This window comes from Equus przewalskii, chromosome 15 (genome assembly GCF_037783145.1).
Source record: "Equus przewalskii isolate Varuska chromosome 15, EquPr2, whole genome shotgun sequence".
Lineage (NCBI taxonomy): Eukaryota > Metazoa > Chordata > Mammalia > Perissodactyla > Equidae > Equus > Equus przewalskii.
This window is the reverse complement of record NC_091845.1, coordinates 57,742,713-57,765,557: the sequence shown is the minus strand read 5'-3', so window position 1 is coordinate 57,765,557 and position 22,845 is coordinate 57,742,713. Positions and strand designations below refer to the sequence as shown.

At 41.1% G+C, this 22,845-nt stretch overlaps 1 protein-coding gene across 17 annotated transcripts in view; it reads right to left on the bottom strand.

The window, feature by feature from the left end:
* The window catches only part of NEK10 (NIMA related kinase 10), a 217,163-nt gene extending 194,525 nt beyond the window's left edge, over window positions 1–22,638 (bottom strand). For 8 of the 17 annotated variants that reach the window (XM_070577416.1, XM_070577419.1, XM_070577421.1 and 5 more), the window contains exons 1-3: window positions 22,414–22,627; window positions 6,501–6,611; window positions 6,157–6,217 (exon numbers count right to left, since the gene is read on the bottom strand). In XM_070577416.1, coding sequence (XP_070433517.1) covers window positions 6,157–6,217; window positions 6,501–6,574 — 135 coding nt within the window. In that variant the 5' untranslated portion in view covers window positions 6,575–6,611; window positions 22,414–22,627. Of the gene's footprint in view, window positions 1–6,156; window positions 6,218–6,500; window positions 6,612–22,252 lie in introns of all 17 variants that reach the window. The other 9 variants (XM_070577417.1, XM_070577420.1, XM_070577424.1 and 6 more) reach the window with 3 other exon arrangements.
* Window positions 22,639–22,845: the final 207 nt, after the last annotated feature.

Genomic DNA, 22,845 nt, shown 5'->3' with positions numbered 1-22,845 from the left:
AAAATTTGTCCTTACAAATTAGATGATTTCTGGATGTGATAACCCAGATGATATTGGACATGAAGTCACAGCAACAAGGAAATTTTCCTGTTACACAGCAAATGTAGTGATACAGCAAACAGGAAGTGGGTTTTCCAAGCCCAAGGGGTTTCGAACCCTCTTGCCATTACCATGACTCCCAGAATACGGATCGCAAGAGAGAAGATAGCCAGAATAGAGAAAACAAGCCCAGTCCACTCAGGGTAGAGGGGTGGAAAGCTGCACAGCTTGCAGGCATTCTGTTCACCAGCAGAGCAAGCAGCTGGTATTGGGAATCAACTCGTGGAGACCCAGTGTATAAGATGGACTTGACATCCATAGCTACAAAGACAAGGAACTTAATAATAGGAACCTTGTAGTAACCAGCCCTAGACAAAAAGTAATGTGGGTTCAGACCCCAGTTCAAAAGCCAGAGCCTTTTCTCTTGGCTGTCTAATTCCTGTTTCCTCCTCTGTTTCCTTCATCATCTACCATATAAGCAGGTCCGGTAAAATCTGTGTGACAGTGCTCACCATCTGGTATAGCACAATCAGGCTATCTAGAGTGGCAGAGCCTGGTGAGTAGCCCCCTCACAGATTTCTGTTGTTAAGCCATTGGTTCTGTTAAGCTACACTACATCTGACAGATTATTTTAGGCAACCCAAAATCTGAAATTTCAGACATCGTAAATATAGCATAACACAAAATCACATGGATAATTTTACAGTGTGTCTTTCCTACAAGTGATGGACTTGCAGACTTCCAGATTTGAAAACTTCCCCAAAAGGCATAGGATCCAACCATCGATCATCATCATCATCATCACGACCATCATCATAGATAACACTCATAAGGTGCTTACCACTCGCCAGGCACTGTTCTAAGTGCTTTGCAGGTATTAAATTTATTTAATCCTCATAAAAACCCTATTTGGTAATTACCATTTGATAGATGAGAAAACTGAGGCACAGGGGCTAAGTGACTTAGGTTACATATCTTGCAAGGGGCAGAGCTGGGATTCAAATCCAGGCAATCTTGCTCCCTCTCCAACATTTTCATCCTCCAACATCTATTTCTGTATCTTCAATGACGAGAAACACTGTATCAAGTCAGCCCATTTGCCTTTCAGAGTTCTACTCTTCACACTGAATTGAAAATCTGTCTTTCTGTGTTGTGTCCCTGTCTTCTAATCCAGAATCATCTCCTTTCACAGTATTGGAAAGGACTGAATTGTTTCTTTAAACATGTAGGGTGAGTAGTGCTGGGGTAACTCCCCAGACTCCATGCTGTGAGGACAAACAACCCTGTGGAGAGGCTCCCACCAAAAAGCATCACCAGTTTGCCAGCCAGGTGAGGCAGCCATCTTGGAAGTGGACCCTCCAGTCCCAGATGATGTTGACAGGACCACAACCCAGCTGACGCTGACTGCAATCCCATCAGAGACCTGAGCCAGAACCATCTAGGCAAGATGCTCTGAATTCATGACCCACATGATGGTGAGAGACAATAAATAATCATCGCTGTTTTAAACCACTACATTTTGGAATGATTTCCTGTGTAGCATTTGATAACAAATCCACTGTAGAATAAAATAAGATCCACAAGTCCATATGACATAAGGGAGTAAATGAAAAAATAAACAAAAAGCGTAGAGTGAATAAAAAACTGTGTCCCAATTTCTGGCTGCATTACACTAGTCACCCGTCCCAGAAACCACAGTAGTGTTTGCCCACCGGCCATGTGCTGCAGGCTGTCACTTCTGATCACGTTTCAGGACTAGGCTCAGACAGCCTCCTGGTGAGCAGCTGCCCATGCCTTCCTGGGTCCAGCTGCTCACTCCCGCCCCAGTGGCATTGCTGTGCAAACCTCTCTTACAGTACTTAGCACAGTCTAATACAATGTCTAGTTGACATGTCAGCCTTTCCCCCACGCATTTGGCCACCCTGAGGGCAGCATCACATCTCTCCAACTTTGTGGCCTTAGCACCTCTGACAGAGTCTGGCACATAGTAGGTGTTCAAATGTGAAGCTGTTGAATGAATGCTTACCTTATCCCAAGTCTCTTTGCTAAACTGATTCGTCTGATTCACCACCTCCCAGTGAGTTTATCCAGTCAGCCCGTTTATTGCAGACACACAATTTACCAGATGTGTGAGACACTGGATATATAGTAAGCAGAACAGCCATGGTCTCTGTCTCCAAGGAGTTTACAGTCCCGTGGGGGTGGGGGAGGGGTTAAACTAGCATGAGAACGTGCTGCAAAATTAGTGAACAAGGATTTGTTGGGGTAGAAAGTAGAGGAGAGATAGGGTGGGTCTTGGACCAGGATGCCAGGAGTGTCCCAGAATATTCCAGGCAGATTTTTACACAGGTTGGAAGCCAGAGAAAAACTGCGTTCTAGAACCTGAAAGGTACCTGAGCAGCTTGAACAGTATGAGTGGAAAGGAAAGAGACTAGAGATTGAAGCAAAGGGCCTCCCTAACAATTTGATCATGTCACTTCTCTTTGAAAATTTCAACATTCCCTGTTGCTTATGGGATCAAATACAAAATTTGTAAATGAGCCTTCAGACACTGCATAATTTCTTCTAGCTTTATTATTCCTTCCACTAGAAATGTCTAGTCACCATTTTTCTTAAATGCTTGTTATCTTCTTTCCTTCAGATACCTGATTATTTTACTCACTTCACCTAGAATCCCTTTCCTATCAATGGATGGAAAGCCAGCCCATTTTTCAAGAACCATCTCCCTCCTTGGTTCTCAAGCTAAAAGTGGCTCTTCATCCTCCCCAAATCCATATCCCCACTCTCCGTCCAATCCATCCAGGATTCATGTCTTGACTTATCATATATCATAATTGTCCTTTCTATGCTGGTCTCTCAGAACACAAGATGCACGCCGTATACTCTTTCTCTTCACAGCATCTATCAAAACCTCTTTTATTTCAAGGCAATGAATGTAATGAATTAATTTTTCTTCTTTCTTCCATCTATTTTTTTAATTGCAAACCAATTTCTCAGCTGCCTGTAGCTTTAAATGTAGAAAAAAAATTGAATTCCACCTCTAGACAGATTATTTCAAGATTTGTGAAAACCTCTGATGAAATTTCCAACCAACTTTATAATTTCATTTTGCTTCAACAACTCTGGGACGATTCTTTTTCTTGAATTATTTGGTTTCACTGGGCTATGATTATTCCACCTCTGTTTGTGATGAAGCAGGGCCCCTCTTCCTCAGTGTGTCTCTGTCCCCACTTCAGTCCGACTGTAGGACTGTCCAACAGAACGGCAGGCTCTACTGTGGTGAAGAAAGATGCACAGAGGCACACAGAGCAAACAGTGAGGAGAAACAAAAGTAGAACACTGGAACACAACGAAACAATGAGGGAAGTGGCTTGGCTCATTAGAGGTTTAGATTTAGGACATTTAGTTCTTTGCAGTTCTCCTCCTAAACCCACAATGTCAATTTCCTTCGCAACCAGTTTATTGGCCATCTTGGCCTATTTGCAAATAACAGGCCAGGTCTTGTTAGAACAGAAATTCAGGTGAGTGGACCTTAATCCCAGGTTTCCCTTTTCAAATTGACTGCTAAAAATCTCGCAGCCAATTGTGTGGCCCACTTGCACATTTTGATGGGCATTTCTGCCTGTCTCTGACTCCACCTTATTCCCAACTCTTGTTTTCTTGCTTCTTTGGTCCTGGTTTTAATTTATGATAACCTGTCACACTTTATATATCTTTATAAGCCTCCTTACATTCTTTCTGAAACAAGCAAGGTATAAATAAATTCTTGATTTATTCTTTCCAATATCTTTCTCCTCCTGTAAATATCTGCACACTATTTTACAGAAAGAAGAACAGGGTGTTCAGAATAACATTTATTATTTCAAAATTACAAATGCATGAAAGTTTTATAAACTGAATTAGGAATGAATTCTGTGAACCTCAGGACCTTCATATAATTGAGGGCAGTTATTTTCATTTTTTCTTAGAACAATCTACTTTCTGAATAATTCAAGAATTACAAATATGCATTTTTGTACGCATGAAATATTTTACAAAGAGATATGCCATGTGAACTTGTCAGAAAACAGACTGAAAATTCTAAAATTGGTTAGGGGGGAGGAGAGACTATTAAACTCACTTTAATTAAGCCTGCCAGATGTTAACAAGGAAGTGGTGTTGAAAGGGAACACAATAGGTCTAGTCAGCATGAGCTTCAAAATTGGAAAATTAGAGCCAAAAAACCACCGTTGGTGTTTCTTTTACCCTGGCCAGGAGGCTCTACATACTCATGTAGTGACCTAATTCTTAAGCCACAATTCAATTTAGCAAAAACTGACCAAAAACTCATCGAATAGAGGATGCATGAACCAGAGGCAAAAGTCAAAGTTGCTGGCATTGGGAAATATACAATCTAGTCAGGAAATTAGACATGTAGACAAGTTCTTCCAAAATAAGGAAGAAAATAATGCCACAACAGTGGAAGAAGGTGCTTTGAGAAGAGACAGTTGACTTCTAGAACGGAAGATAAAGGAAAGCTTTTTTCTGGAAGGGGTGTTCTTAGATTCGGGTCTTGGAAACAGATAATGTTTTACAGGAAGAAAATTTGGGAGGAGGGTAAAGTTGGGAGAAGGGAATAGGAAAAGAAAAAGGTAGAAGTCTTTGACATTATGGTTCCGTCTTCGGGTGTACAGCGAGACAGAATGGGAACTATAACCAAAACTGTACGCTGAGCCATCTGGCTTTCCTTACTAAGAAAGAATGGACTTGACTTGGGCCAATCATTCAGGAAGGTTTGCGAGCAGTGAGCCAGGAAGATTATTTTAGCAGTGTGGAGACAGACAAAGGGTGAGCGTGACTGCTGAAATGGATGGATGAGAAGAAAAGATTTCCTGGAAGGTGGTGGCACTAATAACAGAGAAGAAGGAACTAACAGGAGAAAAGATGTTTTAAGGCCATGCATACTCCAAATCAATGCTCATTCAACTATTTTTTTAAACTGTAATTTAACTACACAAGTCATTTAGAAGATATCTTCAGTGGTTAGTGGCACACATTGAAAAAATGGAGTGTTTGGGTTCAGATCTGTATTCCACCACTAGCTGTCTGTACGGTCTTGGATAAGCCACTTAACTTCTCTGTGCCTCAGTTTCCCAAACTGTCAAAGTGGGAGTTGTAGTTAGTAAGATGCAGGTAAAGCACCAGGAACACAGCAAGTGCTCCTAAATATGAAGTATCATTATTTGGCCTTTATATGCCAACAAATCATTAGAAACTCATTCTCCACTATAAATAAATAGATAAAAATACTGTAGCTCCCTGGTAAATTCAGCTGACTTAACAAAAGCCATCAGGGCTAAATTACCAGCACAGGAGCTCCTAAATAAATTTACTTAAATAAGTATAGCATAGTAGATTTGGGAGCCATGCCACCAGAGTTCAAGTCCCATCCCTGCCATTTACTAGTTGCCAGTGCTAAATAAGTATCTGCTATTATCATTATTATTAGCATTGCTGTGTTGTTTCCCACACCTCCATGGATGACCTCTAATCTCATGACTCTCCAAAGTCTTATAGAAAAAAACAAAAGAGACATTTAGAGATAAATTCAAGCAGAAGTACCATTCTTTCCCTGTCTAATAAAAATATTAAAATGCTATAATAAAAATGGCCAAATCTCAGTCCTCGCCCCTCTTTTCAGTGAGATACAATTTGCAGTAGGCCTCAAGAGTCATACTGGAGCAAGTGGGAAGAATGAAGAGGGGTGGAGGGGAGAAGAAAGGAAATGTGATAGTGTTTTGGAAAAATCAATTTCCATAAAGCTCTGAAGAGTCAAACACGGGGCATTCAACAGAAGAGTACGCTGTTTCTAGACTGAAGATCTTTGCTAATGGGACACGTGGCAATGAAGATAGCATAAAGCAGGGCCCAGGAAGGGGAGGAGAAGAATGAAAAGGCTGTGGATTCCAAGTCTTGGCAGAACCTGACCAGGCATGAGAGAAACAGCCAGATAAAGAAACACGAAACGTGAAAGAACAAAGAAAAGTAGACATATCATTCATAAAGATGTCAAATGGAGCCCTTTGGAAATATGTGATTTCTCTTTACTAATACATGCACTTTCATTGAAAACACTACCTGTTGTTTGCTTGATTGAACGTTCAAAAGGCACCGAAGTCTTTTAAGATCTGAATAGTCCCTAGGAAAAAGAATAACACAGTGTCAACCATCAGAAGACTCCAGGGGAACTAGGCGTATTACCCACTGATGGCATTACCACGTGGAGGTTCGCTTTTATAGACTGAAACATATACACACTAAACATTTCCTTTAGAACTCTAGAAATGATCACACGTTTCAGTAAACACTGTGACCCAGAGGAGCAGTTGTCAAGCGCCTACTGTATTTCTCAAAAAGCCTTTATATCTGGTTGCTGGCCATTGCCTAAGTTAATAATTAGCAAGGACTCAGTATGGGGTTACCTGGTGGTGATTCCCTGCTGTTTTTTATCAGTTGATTTTTCTGTGGTCTTCACCTTTTTGTCTTGATCAGGCATTGTAAAACATCAATGCCCCAGAATTAACATCGCATTCCTTTCAAAGTAAACCAGAGGGAAAAACTTTAGTTGGGTTGTGTGCTCCAAAATATTCTCAATTAATACAGGCAAAATTCTCTTATAACACTTATTTCTAACACAATAATAAAAACGCTAACATGAATTCCATTTACTATTTATCATTTAAAGGCCTTTGGATATACTTAGGGCATAGCTTATAATTAGAGTAGCCCAGGAGCCCATATTTTCTGAGTCATCCTTGATTTCACATAGAATGACCCCAAGTATTGTGCATGTCAGGGAAAGGGCCTTCATTTTGGGTTTCCAAAATATATGTCTATAAGCAAATACCTAAAGCCCAACTGATGCCTTTATGACATCCTATTTGTCTTTCTCCACAAGCATCCTTAACCATATGCAGTTAGTTCACAGGGTTCCTCCCTCATCATGGGTCATGCCCCTAAGAGTCCCACAGAAAGCCCCACAGACTCACAAATAAGCTTTACAGTAAAGAAGACAACACATGATGTCACTGGATTTCCAGAATTCCTAAAATTTTTGAGCTGCCACCTGAATCCCCATGTGAGTTAACTTCACTCATAAGCTCTTCTGCAAGAATTGAGTCAGTCTTGCACAGCCTCTGAACTTACTCAACCATTCTGTTAATAACAAGACAACAAGCCCAAAATGGAGTCACTAATGCTAAGTCCCAGGTCACTAAACTTAATTACAGTTTCAACTTTCCCAGAAATGGAAACTTAAACCAGTCAATCAGGAATCACCTGATCAGTATTAGTTAGGTAATCTGCTCGATAAATCCCTGCCAGCCCCTTTAGGGAAAGCAATGTGAAAGGATTTCAAACTAAAATGAAACTGGAGTATATGAAATGGAGAATCTCACGCATACACCCTCAGAAGGACAGAACTTAAAAACTGAGAGACTGATTTCTTGTAAATGTCTAATTTGTAGAAGATTGAGACTTGTCTACTGACCAATGAACATCCGCCAAGAATCCTTTGCCATCCTTGAACTCTGGCTGGACCTCCCCCTCTTTGCACTCCTTGCCCAGAAATACCCAAACCCTCAAAGATCTTGCCTGTAGCTTGCTATAGCATGCATTTCAAAGATTGCAATTCCTCTGCTATTCCCATATAAACTCAATTTCTGGTAATTAGAGCTTGCCTCAGTTTACCTCCTTATTTAGGTTGACAGTAACCTTATAATAACCAATCCGCTTTTTGCGTAGTGTAAGTTCCTTGTTCCTGCTCCCTTCTGCCTATAAACTCTTTGATTTTGCACAGCTTCTCAGAGCTCCTTTCTATCTGTTAGATTGGATGCTGCTGGATTCATGAATCACTGAAAAGCCAATAAGATCTTATAATTTATTCTGTTGAATTTTGTTTTGCGACAATCCAGGCAATGAGGCTGGCCAGCCTGGGAATACAGCCCCGGAGGCATTTCAATCTTCTGAATTAAGCTTTGTAGTCATCATAGTCACCCCTTCCTAGGATAAATTTTAATACTATTTCCCACTCCTACTCAAAAGAGGAGTATGAGTTCACCAATGGAGAGAAACAATTTATTTGTTTGCCTTTTTTTCCTTAATCGCTTCTGATTCAATAGTTAATTTCCAGAATAAAAATAAAAAGAAAGTTGAAGGTACTCATGCAATCAATTACATAGCAAATACAAAATGAAATAAACTATTGGTTTAATTTGATTGGATATAAAATTTTCCAACTGTGCTTCAATGCCACAGCTTGACTTCAGAGTGTTTTCAGGCATGAAAAAGCATGCATGATTGTCTTATAAATACATGTCTCAATGTCTTATGAAATCAATGGTCAGAATCCAAGTGTTCCAGAGGTATTTAGAGGTGAAAGAAATGTGCCAATGGGCGTTTCACTCAACAGAATCCAGTAAAATTTAATTTTGTGAAATGCACAAAGAGAGTTTAAGTATTTAAAAATGATTTTCCCAATATAGTTGTCATATTTGCGACAAAGAGATGAACTGGAATTAAGAGTTGGGGACCAACGCTCTTAACACAGATGCACATCCAAGAAAAGCACAATATTAATATTTTAGGATTGTGCCTAGGACATAGCACCACAGACTCATTTATTCAACAAATATTTAGTGGATGTTTACTATGTCCAATCACAAACATTTTGAAAACTGCTAAAAGTAAAAGAGGCTGTCACAGGTATGTGATTCTATCACAGGAAAAGGAAACCTACTTAGGAACTTTAAAATATGTTCTGTGAAATATTCAGATAGAGATTCGATTCACCATCTGCTTTACTTTGAAAAGAAAGAAAGAAAAAAGGAAGGGAAAGAGGGAGGGAGAGAGGATGGGAGAGAGGAAAAATCTGTAAATAATTTTTTAAAAGCAAAAGATCCAAGTGCCTTATATATGGATATTAAAATGCCACAAAAGTTCTAAAATAAATAGAAATCCAGTCAAAATAAATTGAATCTAATTTTACTTTTCCCTCAAGGACAGAGGGAAAATTCCGCATAGACACACTGGCCTGTTGGCTTCAAACTCCTGCTCAAACCATAGCTACAGACCATTTTGGAAGTCAGAAATGAAAGCCACAACGATCAGCACAGAAAAATATGTGGAAAAGCACAGGCTTCTTCTGCTAGAAGGAGATCACATCTACCACAATCCAGCTGTGCTAAACACACCATCTTATTCCCCTGTTTAATCCCCGTAATTTTACTGACCTGCTCTGTGAACAGGAAATCATCATCTATTAGTTTTATCAGTTTCAGATTAGCGTCTACTCTGTGAGCTGGAAGAGTGAAATAGATAACTCCCTGGAAATGTTTCACTTAATTAACCAATAAACAAATTCACCAGAATCAGTAGAAACAGACAATTGCCTTTAGGCTAAAAAACAAAATCTTTTCCACTTGATGGCTGTTAATATGGAAACTATTCTGAAAATAACTTTGAGAATTCAGGACTGCTTAAAATATTTAATCCAATCCCACTATACCATCATCACACTATACCAATGGTTCTAATCCAAAATGAGGGCGGGAGGAGGAAGGGTAGTTCATATCTTAAGTCAATAGGCCCAGAGACAATTTCCTGAGGAAGTGTTCCCCAGAGAGGTCAAGCAAGGGTGCTACCTAAGGCAAGAACTCTCCAGAGGGTAGCTTCAGTCTGATTCCATGGGGAGCTCTGGAGTGTAGGTAATGTCTCAGAGCTGTCTAGACCTGAGGGAAGGGAGCTTGGGCTTTTGTGCTCCTGTGGCCTTCAGTCATTGGTTAAGAGGCACCAATGGAAGTCATAACCCCCAAGACATTCCTGTCTGGGGTCAAGAAGACTCCAGTAGCTTGAGGGGAATCTTACAAAAAAGAGTCATAGGAACTGGCTGTTAGAAGCAAAAGAACATTGAAGACAACACCTGGGTCACAGAAACAGTCTTAAGGGATGGGAGAGGCTCTGGGTGGAATGCTCATGTCATCCACTCTGATCACTCCAGTGGAACAGCTGTGAGTGAGGAAGGTACAAGAATTTTCGCTGTGGATACCACTGAGCAGAGCCTACCACAGCAGCTCTCAACTATGGAGTGGAATTTCCCTCCTCCTTTACTTGACCTCTAAAATGCTAGCATGACGTCATGGCCTAGCAGCTAGCTCGGTCTTTGGCCCACATCTCTTCTCCCTCTGCCCCTTCTCCCTAAGAAATCTCTTACAGTCCCATGGCTTTATGTACCATCCATAATTCCTAATTTATTTGTTCAGCCCTAACCCCATCCTGACTTACTGAATTCACAGCCACCAGCTGGACGTCTAGTGGGCATCCCCAATATAAAATACCCCAAACAAAACTCTTGACCCCCACCTCCAGTATCAAATTCCCCTGGTGCTCCCTATCTCAGTCACTGGCACCACCCAGCTAGTCTAGACAAAAAACTGAGGGGTCATTCTTAATCCCTCACTTTCCTTTACCTCCTATGTTTAAGCCACCAACAAAATCAGTGAGCTTTCACTCGTCTCTACTCCCACTGCTATCACTCTACTCTGAGCTGCCATTTCCCCTTGCTGGACCACTGCCACCGCCTCCTCACTGTTCTCTCTGCTTCCACCTTTGCTCCTCTATATCCACAGGAACTCAAGGGATTAATTTAAAATGTGAATCAGATCCTGCCACTCAGTGGTTTACAACCTTCCTGTGGCCTCCCACTGCACTTGGCTTCTAACCATGACTTTCATGTCTCTGAGCTCTTCTATCCTGTCCCTCTTGCTTACTCCACTTCAGCCATGCTGGTTTTCTCCCCGGCCCAGGAACACGCCAGCTTCATTCTTGCCCGAAAGCCTTGGCGCTTAGTGCTTGTTGTTCCCTTCTCATATTCTCAGGCTGGCTTCTTTGTGTCATTGAGGTCTCCGCTCAGATCGCCCCTCCTCAGTGAGGGTTTCTCTGATGAACCTGTACGATATACCCACCCCCACACATTCATACTTACCACATCACCCTGTTTTACTTTCTTCTGGAGCTTGTCAACATCGGAAATTCTCTTGTCCTCTTACTGGTTTCTTTGTACTAGATCACAAGCCCCATGTGGGCAGAGAATGTGTTCATTTTTTCCACAAACCCCCAGGACACAGCACAGCACTTAGAACAGTGCGTGGCACAGTGTAAGCACCATATAAGAACTCAAAAAATATTTGTGTCACAATCTGTAAGGAGTGGCTCAGGTATTTTTTTCACCAAATTTTGTGAATTATTTGCTTTTTAACAATGGATAAAAGAATCATTTAAAAAAAAAAAACCCGTCTCATTACTCTTTTAGTTCAAAAATCTTTCATAAAGTTTCCTTATAAATCAAACCAATTGATGAGCATTTGTAATGTTATAATTGTCATGAAAACACTCGAGAATTATCTCACTGATTCAGTCTTTAGGAGGGAAATTAGAGCTCTGTATAAGATACTATTCACGAACAATGCTTCTCAAGCTATCTATGAAGATTTTTTTTTTTAAATTTACAATCTATTCTGGACTAATACTTTTGGTCTACAACCTGTTCAGCAGGATAAGTCCACCGAGCATGTGCTCACATATCTCAGCAATGTTGAATTGCTGTAAACATTTCTAAATGCTTACTCTCGATTTTATACTTATTTCCTCATGGACCAGTAATATGCCAGTCTGAAGACCATCCGAATAGCGCTAGCCTAAATAATCGAAGTGTCTACTTTCAAATAACAATATTCTTTTCACGGCAACTCTAGGTGATCGTCAGAGAACCACTCCTCTGAGTACAGAGCCTGAGGGACTAACCCAGTAGTTGTCAATTCCCGGACAACCAGGAGAGGGTGAGAGTGAGCTGGGAGAGGCTGAGACAAGTAGCAGCCCGGGCTGAACCTGGGCTCCCCACTTAAATCCAAGCCACCCTACTTCTCTGGGGTTCTGCGTCCTGTTTCATTTGAGAAAAGGGTTCCACCGCTAAGAACAAAAATAGAAAACCACTCATTTTCTAACATTTATTTTACAGATGAGATGAGGCCAAAGAGATTACACTACTTGCTACACACATACTCACGTAGATTTTCCTTTGATTCTAAACGGGAAAGCTGAAATTGAGTATTTTTTTCTTTAAAGAAATGGAGTGGGCACAGAAGGAAAGACTGTATATAAAACACAGATGCATCTCACTTTAAAAAAAGAAACTTTCACTATCTTTCATTTGTACATCTCAGCCATGGGACCCAAAGATCGTCTCAGACGAGAGAGAAAAGATCTTCGCATACCTCACAGGATAGGATAGCCAGAGGGGTCTGGTGTATACAGCACTAGTCAAGGACAGGCATGATCACAGTTGACTCATGGTTGAATTTTTAAATCCATTTTAAAAAAGGAACTCTCAAAAGTAATTCCTTTCTTCTATTGTCATCTGAAATTTGGGTTAATGCTAAAACAAGTCCCCAGAGACAGACACCTCGTTTGCTCATGATCTCTTGGTAATTGCAGAGTAAACACACATGACAGGGAATGATATCCATGCCATGGTAAAATTACCTAATTGACTGTAATTAATCTAAATTGTGCAATATAAACCCACTAACTCAATCACATGGTGAATATTTGTGATATGGTCTTCAGATTCTCTACCCAGAAATTTTTTTATTCCACAGTTGCCTTAGCAGCTCAAAAGATCCTTAAATGGCCTCAAGTTTACGAAAGATAAAACAGAAAGTCATTTGATTCATTATGGGAAGTAGCTTTAAACCCCATAAACTCCTTTTTTCTCCTTCTAATCACTTAGGTTGCATCTTTGTAAATATTCCTCTTTTTTTATTACATTTACTAACAGTTAAAAAAAAAGCACTTAGTAATCGCAGTAAGAGAGTTTGGCATGACCAAAGGTAATTACCACTATGGCCACACCAGGTTTATTAATTTGAAAAAGCACTAAAATAAACTGCTATGAACCCTACCACAAAAAGAAGTTAGAACTTCCTTGTACCGACAACAGGAGTCCTTCCTTCCTTTGATGAATTATGGTTAACCTCCATATTAGCTGACAAGTTTCAGTTCTGGCTGTGTTCAAGTCAGCATTACAGAAGCTTAGAGAACTTTCAGCCCCAGAACTGGCTGACAATGCAAAAGGAAAAGTCATTTCTCCAATCCCTTTACTGTAGATATTTTCTCTCTAAATTCCTTTAATAGTGGTTCCTTGAAAAAAGTGGTTAAAAAAAGATATAATTCACTTGGAGCAACCAGAACTAAGAAAAATGGGTTAAAATGCATGGGTTAAACATTAATTTTTTAACCCTGATAACTGTACCTTGGTGATTCAAGATGCTAACATTAGGGGAAGTGGAGCGGACGGAATATGGGAACTCACTGTGCTATTTTTGCAGCTTATATATAAGTCTAAAATTATTTCAAAATAAACACTTAAAAATGCGTTGGCCACTTTAGCTTATTTAAGTAAAGTGCTTTGAGAATAGAGAAAGGGTTTCTTTTTACAAACAATAATTGCACTTAAACTCACAGATACAGTGATTGGTTTTTTCAAATTAGTTGTGTCTTAGAAAACTATACATCCTGCACAGGAAGTGTCAAGTTAAACTGGACAAATTACTGGAAAATAAAAGACACACACAGAGACATTTTAAAAGTAAAGTGATCAGGGGCTGGCTCCATGGCATAGTGGTGAAGTTTGGCCTGCTTGGCTTCAGTGGCCCAGGTTCATGGGTCTGGATCCTGGGTGAAAACCTATACCACTGATCAGCCATGCTATGGGAGCAACCCACATATAAAGTGGAGTAAGCCTGGCGCAGATGTTAGCTCAGGGCTAATCTTCCTCAAGCAGAACAAGAGGAAGATTGGCAACTGATGTTAGCTCAGGGCTAATCTTCCTCAGCAAAAAAAAAAAAAAAAAAAGGTAAAGTGACCAAAAAGTCTAGGAACTCCTGTAAGACACATGATTTGCTTAGACCTATCACAGCTCAAAAGGGAGTCTGGTCCTCTAAACCGTAGATGTGATTCTATCCCTTATATCACATGGTTATTGTTCTTCAATGGGAAATATGCTAGGACTAGAAGAACAGAGACAGTCATTACAAGAAAGAACTTTAGAGAACATCCAGCATCAAGGGTCTAGCACCTTCCAGGCCCAGGACCAGAATGTAAATGAATGACAGGTGTAGGGTAGATGATAGAGAGTGGCAAGGCTTCAGTCAAACCTAAGGCGGCACATCTTCTCTAAAGGGATTCAAAATCACATTAAAAATATAGCAAAACAAAACAAAACACCTGCACAGGACACACAAAACAGATCTACAGGTCATCAGGTGCAGACTATGATTTGGCGTCCTTCATTTAATGCATGAGGAAACTGAGGCCCAGAGGGGTCAAATGTGTCCAAGGCCACACAGCACCTTTAGGAGTAGAAGAAGAACAGAGCCCACTCATTTTCAGGGTTTTGATCTCAATGGCAAACTCTGGGGTAGATGGGAAAGAGAGAATTTGTTGACATTAGCCTTTAGCCAAGGGCGAGGGTGAAATAATAACAATCAATGCTTGCATAACTTCACCTCCTGGACCCCGGAGTTCTCATAAACATCCATTCATTCATCCTGGTCCACTCATGTGAAATAGGTAGGTGGTGTATTTTAATATCATCATAAGGTGGAAAACAAAGACACAGTTGCTATAGAACCTCCATTGGCAGGAGTGTGTTGCCAGCTAAGGGCAAGTATTCTCATGGCCCTGCTCCTGAGTCAGTAGACTGGACAACTTCCTTGTGCAAATAGTTTATACTCTTAACAATTCTCTATTTTATATTTAAACAGGCACTTGAGAGTGAAAGGAATAAAAAACGCTAACAGTATTCTGACAGTCTCCCACTCATTTCCCCAAACACTTATTGACCATCTGCTATATGGTAGACACTCCTTTAAGAGTTTGCCTCATTTTCCTCTGGCTGATAGTAACCCAAGTTGGTCAGAGAGTGCTGCTCCAAAATCAACTAGAATATGTGGCAACAGATACCATGAGAATATTCTTATTTTCAACCTTTATTCCCATTCAAATTCACATTTTTCATGATAAAGGGAAATACTTGCAAATATGAATGTAGACTCCATGGATCACCTCAACTGCCACTGCATAATGATATTTGTGATATGTCTCTGTCGGTGTCTTACCCGGCTGCTAACCCTAGCCTACTCGGGACATAGTTTATAACATGACTGTGTTAGAACAAGTGAACCTGAGACCCATATATTAAGTAGGGATATTGAAAAAGGAAAAAAGAGCCAGACGATGTGAAGGAAGAATTTATATTAACCAGTCAATGAAAATAACTAAAGTAGCACACTAAATTTTTCTTTTCTCATTGACCCCAAACTTAGCAAGATTGCATTCTATTTCCTGTTCCTGTGTGAGAGAGAAAGGTGACAACGTTATTCACCCATTCCTTTAAGAAATAATTATTGATCCCTTCGTATATACTAGGCACCGAGGATACTGCACTGAATAAGACATGGTCTAAAGCGTGTTCCCCAAAAAGTTAACCATCATGGGAATAAGTCATGATAATAAGTGAGTCACAGTGGTTATAAGTGAATAAGGATTCAGCCCAACCCCGTAGACCTTCTAAGGAGGAAGAGAACGCTGGGTAAACACACTGATGTTCACGACAATTGGTGGCACGCAAGAAACTAGAAGTACTTTCTGAGCCATGAAATAAAATTAAATTTCATTGAATAATATTTCATTTTAAGTGCATTTTATTATTTACAATGCACTAACTGTGCACAAGACACTACTGGGGACTGCCAAAACAATCTATTCACAACTCAGTGTGTGTAGGAAATCATAAATCTGTAGGTTAAACAATATGAAACTTGATATTAGGCCTTTAAAAAAAAAGGACAATTTCTTATGTTTCAGCCTAATACAAGGGACTAAATAAGAACACTAGAAATGTCAAAAAGCAGAGAAAATTAATTTCCAAAGGAAATTATAAACTGAATGAATTCAGGGGAAGGACAATCACTGTGGGCTGAAGAGCATTGGAAAGCTTTGTGAACTGGGGACTTGAAGAACAGGCAGGTGGGTGAAGAATATTCCACGGGAATGAACAAAGGGATAAAGGCAAGATATGGAGAGTGGCCTTGGGAAGTGGTGAGGAGATGAGTTGAGCTGGAGCTGAGGAATGTGAATACCAGTGAGTGATGGGTAGATGAATGAGTGGTGGCCTCCAAGACTACAGCCAACTTATGGAACAAAGTAGTCAGTCTCAAAGAAAGTGCGACTGTTGGGCTTGAACCTCAGAACAATGACGGCTTCCTCTTTGTCACCCCCTTAGCCATTTGTTTACTAAATCCTGATTGTTTTCCTACTCAATACGGTTCCTGTCTGTTCACCTCTCACTGCCAACACCCTGGTCTACATCATTGCTCATCTGAACTACAGGAGTCACTTCCTAAGTGGTCCCTCAACTTCCAATGTCTCCCCGCTCCCAACAACAAGAAATCTGTTCTCCACACAGCAACAAAAGCACCCTTTGTATGGGACAAATCTGACCAATTAAGCCTTTATAGGCTTCTCATTTATCTTAGGATAAAAACAAAACTAACAAGGCCTGTGAGGTGTTCCACCAGATAACGTCTCTGCCCCCACCTGCCCCCAGACAGCTCCACTCACATCTGGCCCCTGAATACCTGCCCCAGACCTGTTTCTCCTGGACACCCCAGCAACTTTACTCCTGGACTTAGGGGCCAGATTGGTATGGAAAGGCCTAGAAGGCTCATCTACCATGTCTCAACTCAAGTATCCATTCTTTAAAAAAATTTTTGCCAACTTCCTTGATGGCGTCATAGCTCCACCAGGCACTGCCTTGCAGCTCTTAATAAAAAAGCAGATTCAGGTAATAATTCAATAAATACACATCTGTCTCCTTTAATTTACTGTAAACTAGTCAGAGACAGGGATGACAGCCAGTTTGCTCATCCCAGTATCTAGCACAGTATTGCTAGTTTAACACAAAAGAAGTATTCAATAAATGACTGCTGAATGAATGAATGAATGAACACATCCCAAGAGAAACATGACTGGGAAGCTCCAAGTATAACTGGGGTATTGTTGTTTTGATATGGAGAATAAAGATATGGAAAAAACTATCAGCAAATGAGAAGTTAGTCCCAGCTGAGCAGTATCCAGCTATTACAGAATGTTGGTTTGACAAAAATCTCTTTATAAACATAAGGAGCCACAAAGTAAATAAGACATTCATGTTAAATATGGACGACCTCAAGTATACATAAACAGGACAATAAAATTTCCTAAAGGAAAGATGCGTATTCACAGTTAGGTCAAGTGTGACATCCACATGCACATTATGTGAATGCCGTGGTCTCCACTGATGAGAGTTTGCAGCTTTGGGAATGTGAAATCTTTTGGTCACACCACAGGGATGTGGTCAAAAGGAGCAAGAGTGGCGGAGGAAAGCTGGTGTCCACTCGCCCACTGAGTGACCTCGGAAAGTCCCTGGACCTCTCTGATTATTAGTTTCCTCATTTACCGAAAAATAAAAATAACAATATCCTCATTACAAAATGGTAGTTGCGAATAAATAAAGTGAAACCCTTTTCAAACTGTCAATAGCTTCAGAAATATGTTCTTGTGACTATGATAGCTGTACATACAAATATTATCATTGGTAATATTGTTATTACTTCAATTTGCAGGCTTGTCATGCTCATTTTAGATCATTTGTCTGTATTCACTGACTTTGAGTCACTGATGACAAATACCAGACATAAAATGAAAAAAAAAGTTTTATTTTCACTGTCACAAAAAGTTTTCATTTTAATGTTTTTAAAACTAGTATTATTTAGGGCTTACTTTTGTTTTGTTTTGTTTTGAGGAAGATTGGCCCTGAGCTAACATCTGTTGCCAATCTTCCTCTCTCTCTTTTTTTTTCCCCCAAAGCCCCCAGTATATAGTGCATATCCTAGTTGCAAGTCCTTCTAGTTCTTCTATGTAGGATGCTGCCACAGTGTGGCTTGATGAGCAGTGTGTAGGCCCAGACCCAGGATCCAAACCAGCCAACGCCAGGCGGCTGAAGCAGAACACACAAACTTAACCACTCGGCCACGCGGCAGGCCCCTAGGGTTTACTTTTATAAGTACTTTGATGTATTTGTTTAATCCTCAGAACAATCCTATAAGGTGGGTAGTGATGTATCTCCAACTCACAAATGAAGAAACTGAGGCACAGAAAAGTTAAGGAACTTGGCCGAGATCTCATATCTAGTAACAATCACAACAATAAAGGCAGACATTTACACGGTGCTTACCTGTGCCAGTGTCGTTCTCAGTGCTTTCCATACATTCATTCAATTCTCCTAACAAATCTATAAGGCAGCTACCATTACTGTCCCCGTTTCAGAGATCAGGGAACTGAGGCTCAGAGAAGCTAAGTAATTTGTCAAGGTCACACAGCTGGTAAGTGGCAGAGCAGGGACTTATAGCCAGGCGAAGCCCTCCCTGTTAATCTAATGCTCTATTAACTCTCATATATTGGTGGCATTTATCCAGCTCTCTATTCACCTAAATGAATTTTCTAGATAAATGTTTACCCCTTTAATAATCACATATTATGTCATCCATGGTTTTCTGAAATTGATTAACACTTCTCTTTTATGTAAAATACACTAAATACTGTGTAACTTTTTGCTGATGGCCCGGGGTCAATGTCACGGCTGCTGTGCTTTATCCACTCTGCCTCTAGTTTTTATTTTAATTCTTATAGGAGGGTTCTTTAGTCTCTTTTCTAGATATGAGCCAGTTGATTGTCATTCTGTCACTTTGACTCAGCGGAGGGTTGTGAAGCTAGAACCCATGTCAAGTATACAATTCCTAATCTAAGACTTAATAAGCTCTGAGTTGACGCCAACTCCACAGACTCGAGTGCATGAGCTTTATTATGACTATGCAGATTTCAGCTGAGATGAGGGGAAATGTGACCTCTAGATAAGGATGAGTAATTATTTTACCAAATGAGAAATGATCTGTTTTATTCAGTGCTCACTTTCATGTTTTTTATCATCATGCATGTCAGGCATATACATGAATGTACTTAAAGTTCACTTTCCTATGGAAGACCAACTCTTTCAAAAATGTAAGACTCATTTCCGAAAACATGCCACACACCCTGTCCCCAGGTTGACACTTTCTACCCCCATCTTGCTTTATTTTTATCTATTTACTTGTCTCTCTCCCCGAAGTAGAACACAATACGAATAGCTAACATTTCCATGGCCCTTCCAATATGCCCACCACAGTTCTAAGATTTCTACATTGATTCATGTAATACTCACAAGAATTCCACTTTACAGATGAGGAAACTGAGGGGCAAAGATGAAGTAACTTGCAAGAGGGCCCATATCCAGTACTTGGGAGCTGGGATTTGAACCCAAGCAATCTGGCTGGAGAGTCTGTGTCCTAAGGACTCTGCGCTACTACCCCTGGGAACGTACGTTCTAAGGGAACAGTGACTTTGTTCACTGCTGAATGCCCAGGAGCTCAATAAACGGTTGTTGACCATCGAAAGCCCCTCTAGGTCCTCTCCACCTATCCAAGTGCTCAACTCAGTTCCCTCTGACTTCAGCCTCAAAGTTTAACTGGCCCTAACAGGCAGAGTAACATTCTAGGCCCTTCTTTCAGACTTCACTAGCTGTATTTTCTTTTGATCCACCTTTATCCAGCATGGAGCCCTGGACCCATCAGATAGTCAACCAATACTTATTGAATGAATGAGTCTCTTACTGTATCGGGGCTGTTGATACACAAATGTTTGTGATCAAGTAGTACAGTGTGATCAAGTAGTAGAATGATGTCCTAAAAATTGCACTCCACTGTATTAAAAGATTGATTTTTACCTTTTGTGAGCTGACCATGGAGATTTTAGAATTCCAACCTTTAGTGTGTTTCTTTTTTTTAAAAAAAGGCTTTATTCTTTTAGGGCAGTTTTAGGTTTATGACAATTTGAGAGGAAAGTATGGAGTTTTCCCACATATCCCCTTCCCCCACATCTTCATAGCCTCCCCCATTACCAACATCACTCACCAGAATGGTACATTTTTTACTAAGGATGAGCCTACAGTGGTGCTTCATGATCACCCAAAGTCCACAGTTTACCTTAGGGTTCACTCTTGGTTGTCGTACATTCTTTGAATTTGGACAAACGTATAATAACATGCATCCATCAACACAACATCATACGGTATTTTCACTGCCCTAAATATCCTGTTATCTGCTTATTCATTTCTCCCTTACCCCTAAAACTGGCAACCACTGATCTTTTTACTGTCTCCATCGTTTTGCCTTTTCCAGGATGTCATATGGTTAGAATCATACAGTATGTAGCCTTTTGAGATGGCCTTCTTTCACTTAGTAATATGCATTTAAAGTTCCTCCATGTCTTTTCATGGCTTGATAGTTCTTTTTTTTTTTTTTCAGCACTGAACAATATTCCATTGTCTGAATGTGTCACAGTTTACCCGTTCACCCACTGAAGGACATCTCAGTTGTTTGCAGGCATTGACAATTGTGAATAAAGCTGCTATAATCATCCATAGGAACGTTTTTATTTTTTAAATATGTGAAAATTTACTAAGTATAAAGCAGTGTGCATTTGATATGGTTTATGCACATTTAGTCTTTAAAACAATCCTATGAGGTAGGTGCTATTATTAGCCCATTATACAGATAAAGAAACTGATTAGAAGCTAAGCAATTTGCTGTGGGTCACAGAGACAAAATGCTGGAGCCAGGAATCAAATCCATGTATGTCAGACTCCAAAGTTTATCTCTTGCAAACTATGCTGTACTCTCTCTTTTTCCCATTTTAAACTTATGCATATAGTGACTACCATCACAATGATATGGCACAAAATATAGACTGTGAATTGAAATAGTTTCCAACTACTTAGGGTCTAGAAATCAAAGCAAAACCTGTAAATTCAACATTGAGCTTTTATAAGCAAAAGCTTCATTGGCCAAAAGTTATTTCTGACTTTTCTGGAACTAATAAGGATGCCATGAAAAAACAGTAACTTCTCATTTTAGAGATTCATTCATTTAACCAGTATTTGTTGGGCCCCTGCTATGTGCATGAGACTGAGATAGATACAACAAGTGGTAAGACAAACGTGGCCTCTGCCCTCACACAGAGAGTCTAGAGGAGGAAGCCCAAAAGTAATCGGGCACTGGGGAGTGAGAGCAGGCTTGGGGAAGGTACCTAAAGTGGAGGCACTGCAGGCAGTGTGAGCAACACGTGAAATTACCACACATGGGAGAGAATGCAGCATGTTCTGGAAACGACCAAGATGGAACAGCTGATGGGAGGCCTAACTAAACAGTGTGGATTAGAATAATGGGGGAATCCTTGCAGGAAGTGAAATGCCCTTACATGTTTTTTGGAAAGATCAGTCTAACAATAGAGGGAAAATGGATTAGATAGAGCCACTCTGGAATCAGAGAAGCTGGGTGGGTGTTGGATTTAACCAGGGGACTGGTGGAAATTGTAATACAGTGAGAATGGAGACATCATATGGGAAGTGATTTGACAGCTATTAAGAAGATATAGCCTTAACAATTGATGGAAATGCAGAAGAGGCGGTACGTGTCTAAGATATTGCCCGGAATGTGGTTTTGGTAACTGAATAGATGGTGCTGCCCAAGATAGGGAATCAAAGGGCAAGGCAGTCTGGAGGGAGGGGGAAGATGGCGTTTAGGGTTGCACATGTGTGGAGTCAACTGGCAGTTGGATTTTGGAGTCTGTCGCTTCAGTGGTGCAGCCTAGGCTGCAGGTGGAGGCTTTCCAGTCATCAGCAGACATATAGTGCCTGAAGGCATGGAAGAGGACAGGCTCACCCACGTGGAGCAGACAAGCAGAGGGGCAGTCAGAGCAGCATCAAATACGGGGAAGGCAGAAAAGCGACGCCCATAAAGGGTTTTATGAATGAGCCTTCGGAGGTGTTGGAGCAAATTGGAAGAGACACACTCAGACTCCATATAAGCAGAATATTTCCTTCATCGAACTGAAAGGACCATCAAACATCGTTGATGGCACTTTCCCACCATCCGTCCGCCCAACACCAGCCTATGTGCTACGAGACAGGTTCACAGTGACTCACCTACCCGCGACAGTCCGCACTCTCCGCCCCTGCCTCATGTCGAGTGAAGCTCACTCCCGAGGCTTCGGAGCTGCTCCACAAGGACCGGCGGGCATCTCCCTGGAGAACCTGCCCGAAGCTGCACTCCAGAACAGAGGAACGCCCGTTCCCGCCCCACTCACCGCGCCGGAGGGAGGGTTCCTCCTTCAGGCCAATCTCTAAATCGCCCTTCTCATCGTCTCGGCTGCTGTCACCCGCTGCTCTGGATCAGGGGCCCGTCCCGCCCTCCCGCAGCCCACTCCTGGTCCCCTCAACCTCGGGGGCACCACTACCAGCTGCACCGTTGGTTTTTCAATCAAATCCTCCTTTAGGCCACCAACCGGCGCCGGCTGAGCCAATGCCAACACGTCTTCTTCCGCCTCACCAGGGCGCCTCAGCCAATCAGGAACAGCCGTGCTGCGGCGTGCCGAGCGCCATAGCAACGGGTGACGCCTGCCTCGGGGTTGCCGCAGCAACCAGAGAACGCGCAGGTTCAGGCCCCAAGGCTGCAAGCTGGAGAAGAGAGAGGCGGTTTAGGACTGCGCTGCAGCCGCTACACTCCGACCAAGAGCTAC